General features: G+C 41.5%; 1 protein-coding gene across 1 annotated transcript in view; it reads left to right on the top strand.

The window, feature by feature from the left end:
- The first annotated feature begins 1,003 nt into the window (after positions 1-1,003).
- Positions 1,004-11,427, top strand: part of LOC128831200 (potassium voltage-gated channel subfamily KQT member 1-like) — a 740,744-nt gene continuing 730,320 nt past the window's right edge. The window contains exon 1 of the mRNA XM_054017484.1: positions 1,004-1,371. Coding sequence (XP_053873459.1) covers positions 1,004-1,371 — 368 coding nt within the window. The remainder of the gene's footprint in view (positions 1,372-11,427) is intronic.

Genomic DNA, 11,427 nt, shown 5'->3' with positions numbered 1-11,427 from the left:
AGGGAATTCCCCCTAACTCTGACCAAGTGCTTTTGCCTAGGGCGGCAAAAAAGCCAGAGCCGGCCCTGATGAAATACAAGGTAAGCTTTATTGGCCAAATTTTCCACACTATTCCACAAGCAGGACTTCACTTAGGTCAATGTCATTACTACCAATATAAAGCTGTTGTAGCAAAACAGAATCAGGCCCTAGATCTTTCATTTAACACACTGCAACAACAGAGATCTACCAAAATTGTGAGTTAAAGGAGCATAATAAAGTCAGAGTCCTGCTTTTTGTTGTTGTTGTTGATGTTGTTTTTTGGGCAAAAGTCTAACTGAGCACATCAGGAGTTACAATTGCAGGATCAGGTCTCTCATGTCTGAAATTGCTCATTCTCAATCTTAAAATTGTTCTACATCCTAGCCAAGTCTTTCAGAATGCAACATAATAATGAAGCTCCATATTTTAAATCTATGTATACTATGCTTTAGCCCACAGTGAGCTTATAGTCAATGTATAGACCCTCAGAAAACAGAAGCACTGATAAATTTGCAGCTGTAGCAGTTCTATCTGCAGTAAAGGACACTTCTGTATTCACTGAATCTAAAATGATTTGATAGAATCACCTAAGAGGAAGGTAAGGTACTTGTGTTGTGCTATTTTAGTAACTTTTAAGCCTGTTTTTGTTTAATTGTCATTACATTGAATCTAAATTTTCTACCCCCTCCAAAAGTCTTACCGTCTAGTTACTTCTTGTGTCTCCATTGTCTAATATGTTCTTCTGATTTAATTTCAGAGCCTCTGAATGACAACAGGTGACAGGCTGGCGGCTCACACTGTTGTGTCACAGAGGAGTTCCAGGATAACGGCAGAAAGACATCTTATCAGTTATTGGAGAACACCCAGGACAGAAAGGACATACAATACCTTCTTTTATTATTTTAAATATTGATCAGGGTTAGCAATACCTGTGCTTCATTACAGAATGTCCTGCGTTAATCAGGAAACTGGTGGGCACTCGATGTATAACCTCTGTGGTCAGGGTCAAAGCTCCAGCTCCCAGTTAGGTCGTCTGAATGGTCATAGGAAGTCTTCAGGATTGTTGGAAGTCACAGGGAACTTAAACAATAAGCAATATTCTTCAGTGGCTCTAGCTCCAGATAGCATGGTGAATAATGGATCAGGAATTCCCCCTAACTCTGAACAAGACACAAAGGATTCAGCATTCCAGCTCAGCAACCAACCTATGACAGGAAGTGAAATCCGTAGGACCTACACTACCAAGTGCTTCTATGGCCCTTATTTAACCAAAACTAGCATGCAGGGAGATGTCTACAACTTCCTGGAGAGGCCTAGTGGATGGAAGTGTTTTATTTACCATTTTACTGTGTAAGTACCTATATTTTCACATAATTTCTGATGTAAGAGCTATATGAAATTGTGCACTCATGGTCTACCAGAAACCAGGCTACTATGAGTCAGAGTATGGCACCCTTACTCACATGCACAGTCTTTTCTCTCATGGGTAATCCCACTGAAATGGATGGAACTGCTTGTTCCGAAAAGGATCAGGCCTTATACATGTTAACTTTTCTAGTGCAGTTCACTGGCGTCCTTCAGTGTTTTTATTTTTACTTGTGGCTTCTCTTTCAAATACTGTCCTTCATCCTTGCTATATACAAGACAAAAAAGGTCCAGTACTATTACCACACTTTTTTTATCTCTGTCTTAATTTATTTACATTGTTCCAGTAGACAAGGAGATGTATAAGACTTAGTTCTGGTCAGATACATCCTTTGACTGTAGATGCGCATTGATCATCCTGCAGTTACAAAACTGATTTAAGGGCAGCAGCGAGCCCCCTTCTCGCCCAGATTAAGAGACTCGTGCTTGTGGGGCTCATGGTACCATGCTAAAAATAGCTGTGTAGACATTGCAGCTCAGGCTGGAGCTTGGGCTTTGAAGCCTAGGAAGAGGGGTGGGCTTCAGAGGCCAAGCTCCAGCCCAAGCTGAAATTTAAAAATGCAGTCCACAAGGCTATTTTTAGTGTGGTAGCACAAGTCCTGCGAGCCCCAAGGCCGGCATTAGGGGTGGGCCACCCAGGCAACCGCCCAGGGTGCCATGGTCAGGGGGGCGCTGTGCAGCAGCGCAGAATGCGCGCTGCCAATGTAGTGTCGGAAACTGCTCTTGGCTGGCAGGGGGTGCCGCGTGCGGGGGGATACCCAGATTTCTCCCTGCTTCCTCCCGACAGAGGAACATGGCAGGACAGTGATGATGCACAGATACTGTTTGCCTCCCCAATGTTCCTCTGTGCCCCCTAGGGGGCTGTAAGTGGGGAAGTGAGGAGCAACACCAAGTGCTCCGTGCAACCAGGTCAGCCCAGGTGGGGAAAGTGACCTGGATGCAGGGAGCCCTGACGTTGCTCCTCCACTCACAGCCCCCTAGGGGCGCGCGGAGGGGCAGCGTTGGAGGGGGAGAGTGAGCAGCAATGCCAGCTGCTCCATGCATCCAGGTCAATTTCCCCATGTGGGCACAGAAGGGGAGTGCAGGGATTAGGAGACGCAGGAGGGGAGTGCAGGGGTTGGGGCGAAGCGGGCAGAATGCAGGGGTTAGGGGCACAGGAGAGGGGTGGGGAGCCTGGGGAATCCATGGGGGCCAAGGAAAATGGAGGGCACCCATGGGACCAGGGGAACCAAAATACAAGTTCACCCAGGACGCCATTTTCCCTAAAGCCAGCCCTGGCGAGTCCTAATCTGTCGACCCAGGCTGGGAGGATCTCTGCCAGGGGCTGCCATGGGACATACCTTAACAGTAACTATTATTTGCTTTTTGCTACAGTAAAGGGCCTGTTCATGCCCCCATTGAATCAAGTGGGAGTTTCATCATTGACTGGAATGAGATTAAGATTGAGCCAAAAAAAAAAAAAGTCTTTGTTATGAAGAAAGTGGAGCATATACCTCTTGTGTTTGTCTCAGGTGCTTTCTTAGGACCTGAGCATGCATTCCTTATCCTAAGAAAACCATCACTCATTTCAAGTAAGCAAGAGAGTGTCAAACACCTACTTTTTGGAAAAAAGACTTAGAAAGATACAGCAATGTTTTAAAATGAGGGCAAACCATGAAGCCTCTGTTAGTCATAAAGTAGATAGTCTTATTACTATTTATTTCCTTTCTGCCTCAAGATTATCTTGGCTTTTATCAAATGATGTTTTGATTCATGAAATTTTGCCAAGTAAACGGATAGGGCCTCTTTCAAGGACTATACTTATAGTATATAATCATGCCTAAGGCTTAAACAGATTTCATTTGTATAGATTTAAATATGTGAATGGTCATGGTTTAAGCCTATTTGAGGTTGGGATTTATTTGTCTCACTAAAATGCGTTTGAGATATGAAATACCGATGATGAGGGCAAACTAAGGCTGACCTTTAATTTGTGCTTGTGGCTGTGATTTTTTTTAAAAACTAGACCGCGGTTGGGGGAAACCACTGGAGTTAATAGAATTTTTTTTTATTTATTTTTTTAGCAGCATAATGATTTTAGTAAAACTAAAACCCACTTAATTCCCCCATTCACCCCACTTTTAAAAACTTTTCACCAAGAAGTGCTTATTTTTATTAAAAGAAAACTTGTATATGATTCTTTAGACATTAGTTGCATCTAAGTGTCCACTTAAGTGCTTTAGCTCCCTAATGATCATATAGTATATACATTTACAGTACAAGGATTTTTACAAAGTGTAGATATACCATACAAAAGTAAATATGATTAAAGGACATAATGACATGAATAAAAACTGAGTATCAAAATTTTAAAAATGTGCCCATTTCATTTATGCATTACAGATATAATTAATTTGTAAGGAATCCACATGTTACATGGATCACTAGGATCTTAACTCTCTTCTTCCTTGTATGTAACTGAAGTTTTATGACTAAATCTATCTGCGTAGAATGTGGGGAATTGGATGCACAACTTTCATTAACTCTCCTCAGATTCTCCACATACTACAGTGACAACATTAGTCATTTACAAACCTGTGGGGAACTTATATCCAAATGGGACCGGAGTCAGATTAAAAAAAGACAGGTACTTCCAATTCAGCTATGAAAAGTGCACATACTATGAAAAAAGACAAGGCAAGGTGAACACAAGTTCTGTGGAACTTGCCAACCCTCTTGTATTCTGAAATTACTATGACAACCTACTGTCTCATGTAGTATTTATAATTCCCCTGGGATCTCAAACTTTTATTAAAGCACCAAACTTGATCAGATATGATTCAAAATTTACTAATTACTCCTTAAACTGTTGTAACCTGTGTGTTAGAAAACCAGAAAAGGGAACAGATTTTTTTTCTTAATTAAATCCACATTAGCTAATTTTCTCAGTGGAATTATTCCAGATTTACACTGGTGTAACTAACTTCATGATTACACCCAAAACTTAATCGATCAACCGTTTTGAAGGATGGGTATGCTTAGGAATTTTCCCATCCCTGCCCCCTTTGTCTTACATATTTACTTACAAATTAAGATCCCAATCCTGCAAATCCTTAGTTACCCAAGTAGTTCTCACATTTGTTAGGACTGTTTGGACAAGTGAACTCGGGGAGCACTGTCATGAACAGAGTGAAAGATTACATTTGTGGGCAGAAGGAGAATAGAGGGCAGCAGAAATAGCAGTGGTGCACAGTATGTGGTGTCTTGATTCTCTTTTGTGCCAACCTTTTTTCTGCTCCTACTGAAGCTCCTTAAAGTACTGGGTATCAATATATCTTAGAGTCCAGCTGCTGACCATATGGTCTTTAGTCCAGACACAGGAGTGCCTTGCTTGAATTTGAGTTCTCAACTATTGTATGCATTTGCTTAAATCCTAGTCACATGCCAAGATAGCACTGTATAACCCTCAGATTTTGTTTTTGAAGTAGTTGTGTGACGTGTAATTTTGACCCTGGAGTATTGTAGCATGGCAGGCAAATTCACTTTAATAAGACATGGGTATTGTGTTTCCCCCTTTCTGCACCAAAGTTTTGCTTTTAATCCCTCCAATTACTTTCTACTATGTGCATAAAAAAAATGAAAGAAGATTATATTTAATTAAAGTTACTATGCAAATCCAGACAGCTAGATCCTGTAACTATGATTGGAACATCTTACATGTTTTATATCTTGGTGAAACATTTTGTTAGTTTGCGGATTGAATAACAAGTGGCTGGATTATAATGTAAAATACTGTTAGGTTTCTTAAACATCTCATTTAGCATAGGCATGCCCATTGGCTGGAAAGAGATACGGGCAGCCAATTTTCCATAATGACAAAATTATTCCACCCCAATTTAGGAATCAAATAACAATGAACACAAAGCATAGTACAATACATTTTATCTGACTAATGTTCTAGACTATGTCACAGGGTATGCTATGTGTCCAGGTCTTTGGGGACCTCCCAAGAGTTTGGTGACAGACATTTCATTAGGATTCAAATGCACAGTCCAGTTTTCATGGCAGGTCCCAGGAGCAGAGAAGCAGACTGGGAAGGGGTAGGTGGTCAGAAAATAGATCCAGCTGAGGCTCACTAAAGTGAAGTCCCAGGTGGCAAATATGAAGACAGGAAAGTTGTGGCTGGTGGTGGGGAAGTGGTTTTTGTTATATGTGCACCCTAGAAAAGGAAATGACTTTGATTGAGTTGCTTGTCCATATCCTCGCATGGAGATAAGGATTCTGTTCTGTTCTGACTGCAAGCAATAGAGAGACCACTCTGTGGCAGATACAGTGAGCTGAGCAGCACCTAACAACAAGTAAGATATAAAATTATTTTCATTAACTGCAACTGGAATTTCTTAGCTACTAATAAATGGTGGCCACCCTGTTGGAAAACAAGGACATTTATAGCAACAACAGTACAGAAACCTAACATAGAGTTGAGGGTCAAACCCTGTTATCTTTATTCACTTGTGTTGTCCCATTAAAACTTTTCTGTCATTGAAACTTAATATAAGAGTTGACCAAAAGGAAACCCATACATATTCTGATTTGGAACTGTTTGCTATTGAAAAGAGAACTTGCATATTCAATACTAAAATGTTTCTTATTCACACGATGATCTTCTGCTATTAAACCAGTATTATGGCAGGTTGGGAATTGCTGTAGTCTGTTACCCTTGAACCAGAGATTTTCAAAGTAAAATGGACATTGCCAGCCATCAAGATAGAAGTGCAAATATTACATTTATTTTTTAAATATTCGAATAATTTCACAGTTTACACTTGGTAATTAGTATACCATAGATAGTCTCTTGAAGATAAGAGACTTCAATGGGGAAAAGTGATCATCTCCAGCTTAAAGGAAAGTTAAACCAAGAGAACCACTACTTTGTAATCATATACCATATAAATGACCAAGTTCTGCCCTCACACTAGTGTCAATCAGGTATAACTCCACTCAGTTAAAGAATGAAGGTCATTTAAAGTCAATGGAATTTACACTAGTGTAAATCAGAGCAGGGCTTGGCCCATTAGTTTCAGACACAGAAGTCAGAAGTTGAGTACAAGTCTGAAGATAAGTGTGATGCACAGTTGTCTGTGTATCTAACAGTGCTTTTTGAAAATTGGAAAGATCCTTCACTTACAGTTAAGCTTGTTTCTATGGGCAGATCACAACTCCTCTGATCTGCACATAAAGAGGTCCTCCATGTGTAGATCTACACACTTTTGCATAGAAGAGAAACTCAGGTACTTTCACGATGCCATGTCCTTCCCACCACTGCATCCTGCAGAGGTCTCTCTGCACTATTCTGTGTCCACATGAAGGGAGCAGTCAGACTCAGGGAGGGCTGTGGGGATGCCTACTGTTTCCCCCTCTTTCTCCATCAAATGTTGTATATATGCTCAGTACAGCTCATTAACCATACTACAAGATGCCCAGGTGGAGCTGCCACAGGCTGGAGCTGATGTGTGGGGCTCAGGACCAACATAAACTACTCTGGCCTCCCAGGGCTCCCTGAAGGGAGAGCTTAGCAAGGGCCCTGTAGCCTTTCCTACAGGGATGTAAACACCACTTTCCCAATAACTTGCTGTGGGGTAATGTACAGATTTCCATGGGAAGTGTTCCTTTTTTACATAGGGGTGAGAATCTGGTCCCTTTTGACTTCTAAGTCAAGGTTTATATTTGCATCAGAAACCTTTTACATTTGTATTTATTTGTATTATGGAGCAATGTAAAAATGTGAAATTGATGGTACTATTAACTTATCACAGACACTGTTACTGTCCAACATGGATGAGTTAATATTTAGTACAGTCGGCTTAGTCACTGAAAATAATTTAGATGGAGGTGTCAGGGAAGGGACATCAGGATGGCTCAGGGATTTATCGTGAGAGAGTGAACCTTTCACCTGTAGGCAACTGGTTTGAGTCTAGGCCAAGTCAGTAGTGAAGACGACTTAATGTCTGTTGGGGGAGATATGAAAGAAGTTTTTGGCCTCAGTCGAGTTCTCAGTGAACAAATGTTCACATTATAATCACTGGTACAGTGAGCATAGGTTGGAACCCACGTTGGCACTCAGCAGAGAAAACAAGTACTGTTTGTATGAAAAGGGAGACGAAATTCTTGTATGTTTTCCTGGCAAGCGGGGGTGTGAATCTTCCCTGCACTAGCCTGCCATAAACCATCTGTCCATGTGAACCCTGCTGACATGCATTAAGAGTTCATTAATGAACTTTGATCTAGTCCTATTTGAAAAGGGACTAGATCAAAGCATATTAACAAACAGTTAACAGGCATCAGCAGGATCCCCATGGATAGCTGGTCCATACCAGGCTAGTACAAAGTAGCTTCACACCCCCAGTTTGGCCTAGGGTTTAGTGCAGAGGACTAGGTGACAGATTCCTGGGTTCTGTTCCCACCTATGCTATTTTCTTGTTATGTGACCTTGAGAATGTTAAAGGTTACTTTATACAAATGGTTAAACTACAGCATGATGACTGCAATACCGTCTTCACAGGGGTATGCTGAGGTCTAAGTAGTAATCAAAAAGGGCTTTGAGTGAAAAGTACTGTATAAGTTCTAAATAATAAAAATCTTATTCTTAGAGCAAACATCCCAGATTACTTCACCGAGGTGTATTCAAAAAACAAATAAATGAACACCGGCCTTCCTCATTCCTTAAGTATCTTGTTAGATAAGAACTACGCAGCTCCTAAGGAGCACAGCGGAGGGATTTTGTACGGCAGACCTCATGTGGTATAGGGATGAGAAATTCTAGGACAGGGATTGGCAACCTTTGGCACGTGGTCTGCCACGGCAGGAAGCAGCGGCCAGCATGTCCCTCGGCTTGCGCCACTTCCCGCAGCCCCCATTGGCTTGGAGAGGTGAACCGCAGCCAGTGGGAGCCGCAATCAGCCAAACCTGCGGACGTGGCAAGTAAACAAACTGATGGGCCCTGGTGGGCCGCGTGCCAAAGGTTGCCGATCCCTGTTCTAGGATTATCAAGCCATACATGATCACATTATGGAGGGTTTTTTTTCCTTTCAACCCCCTCCCCAGCTCAGACTGTATATATTTTAAAAACCTATATTAAGAGAACTTTAAGATCCCATGGTGAAGCAGTCAAGTCAGAAAGTGACCAAGACTGTATGCACAAATTTAACTGACCCCTGGCGTATCTTCATTATACTTCAGTACTTCACTTTATATGATCACATATTGTTTCACATCTAATTTATCAACAGCTTTTTTCTATCTATTTTTATCTACTTTTGAGTCTGAATTGTAAAATTGATCAGCCACAGCAAGACCCCTGTTGGAATTAATGGAATCTCCAGCTGTTCTCTCTTTTCAGGGTATTAGAAACTCTGCTTGGGATAGGGTTTTCCACAACCTTAGACACAACCAAGCTGTGTAGCATCTGAAGTAATACTTCATGTATGTCAGACAAATCCTTATAGTCATTTGAGAAGTATGGAATAATCAGTTGCATGTGGTGTAAAATTGTGCAAGTATATCTACAAAGAGTAATAGTGAATGTTTGTTGGCATGTCGCATGGCATTTTAGGCCCTAGATTGCCACTAAGTTAGCTTAGTTAACTGCCTCTTTCAGACTATATCCAATAAAGGCCGAGCTGCTGCTTGAGAAGAAATTGCATAGTACATGGCTAGTTCCCATTGATTTCTATGGGAGTTAGGCACCTAAATACATGCCTTAGAGAAAAGATTAAAAGGTGTGTCAGTAAAGATACTGAGTCATTATAACACTGAAAATAAGTACACAAGAATGAAAGGGAAAAGATATGGATGTAAATCTAAGTTCTTTGTAAAAATTCTGTGAAATAATGTGATCCAGTAGTTGAAGGCTGTATCATAATGTCTATAAATATGAAACAGAGTTAAGGTTGCTAGGGCACCCTAAATATTGCCTTTTCCTGATCTGAGTATTTAACTATTCATCCTTACTTTTCTCATGTTATTGTATTCCCTAAATTTAGTGTAGGAAATACTGTGGTAATGTTAATGACTAAGGCAACTGAAAAATTAAGGGCTGCTGCTACAGTTTACATTTTAAAAATATTTAAGTATTGTCATGTTTCAGAACTCATTAGTGGGGTCTACTTAAATCGCGGAGAAATAACACTTTTTGCAGGTTGGTCATGGCATAAATAGCAAATTTCATGGATGTGTTACACATCTGCAAAAATTGCTATTTATTCTGTGCCAACCCATGAAATATATGTGATTTCTCCGAAGTGTTTTCAAACTGAGGGCCCTGACCCAAAAGGGTGTTGCAAGCCTATTAGGGGGTTGTGCTTTTGCCACCCTTACTTCTCTGCTGCTGCTGGCGGTGGCACTGTCTGAAGCAGGGTGACAGGTGAGTGGTGGCTGCTGGCTGGGCACCCAGCTCTGAAGGCAGCGCCGCCACGAGCAGCAGCAGAGAAGTAAAGGCGGTGGGGTATTGGCACCCTTACTTTTGTGCTGCTGCAGGCTGTGGCGCTGCCTTCAGAGCTGGGTGCCCGGCCAGCAGCTACTGCTCTGCCTTCAGATGCACAGAGGAGACCAGATTTCATGGGGGAGACCAGATTTCATGGTCCGTGACGTGATTTTCATTGCCGCAAATTTGGTAGACCCCTAATCATTAGCAGTAAATAGTTCTTACATGGAAAATTATAGAAGGCTTGAACTTGTGGACTTTCTGTAGACTACCTTTAATGTAACAACTCTCATTTAGTGATACTTTTAGCAGTGGTTTTCAACATTTTTTTCATTTGCAGACCCCTACAAATTTTCAAATGGAAGTGCAGTCCCCTTTGGAAATCTTAGACATAGTTTGTAGACTCCCACCGGTCCACAGACCACAGGTTGAAAACCACCGCTAAAAGCATTCAGCAAGTAAATTAGCATAGTGTTTCTCTTACCGTTATCAGTAAATGGAACTTGCAGCCCATTATTTGTAATTTTTTATCTCTAGGGCGCCCTCTAATTCCCTTTTGGATCCTTGGAACAAGTATCTCTAGAGTGCAGACAGATATTTCCCCTTAACAGGAGTCCCCAAATGATGTGATTGCTATATGCACAACATAAATAACACCTAAAGTTCAAAGCAATAAGGAGCATATGACTGCATGTGAGAGTCTCATGACTTCAAAATCAAAATTCAGATTTGAATGTGGCAATAGTCTCATTAAGGTATTCCATAGAGAGGGTTTAATTCAGTAATTGCTTGTACTGGTAAGAAACACTATTTAGAATTTTTACACAGAAGTTAGGCTGCCAAGTGTTCTGAATTAGAAATGTACTAGTTATATTTGGCATACACACCAGTTGCAGACCTGTCTGTTGATAGGGTTTCCCTCCTGGTATAGCAGACTTTAGATGCTAGGGCAGGGATCGGCAACCTTTGGCGCGCAGCCCACCAGGTAAGGTGGCGGGAAGCAGTGACCAGCATGTCCCTCAGCCCGCACCACTTCCCGCCTCCCCCATTGGCCTGGAGTGGCGAACCACGGCAAGTGGGAGCCGCGATCGTCCGAACCTGTGGACGTGGCAGGTAAACAAACCGGCCTGGCCCGCCAGGGGGCTTACCCTGGCAGGCTGTGTGCCAAAGGTTGCCGATCCCTGTGCTAGGGGGTTGAGCAAAGTGTAACGTACTGCTCGATTTCTGGTATCTGAGAACAATACAAGAAAGAACTGAAATCTATTATGGAAAGTTATAAATGATTAGGAAAAAAGCTAAATAAAGTTTCATTTATTTCTTAAAGGGGATGTTCCTTTAACTGTTTAAGGTGTCATGTTTGATTGGATGATTGGGAGGAGGTTGCTACTGGATGCATATACTTTAACACAAAATACACTTCTTTTTGTGATTCTCTCATCTTAGGTTGTATTCTTCTTTAAATCCCTGGGGACACATAATTTGTTTTGCTAGAGTTATTGGTGATTGTGGTGGAATTTTTT

Source organism: Malaclemys terrapin, chromosome 1, assembly GCF_027887155.1.
Source record: "Malaclemys terrapin pileata isolate rMalTer1 chromosome 1, rMalTer1.hap1, whole genome shotgun sequence".
NCBI classification, from domain to species: domain Eukaryota; kingdom Metazoa; phylum Chordata; order Testudines; family Emydidae; genus Malaclemys; species Malaclemys terrapin.
This window is presented reverse-complemented; position numbering and strand designations above follow the sequence as displayed.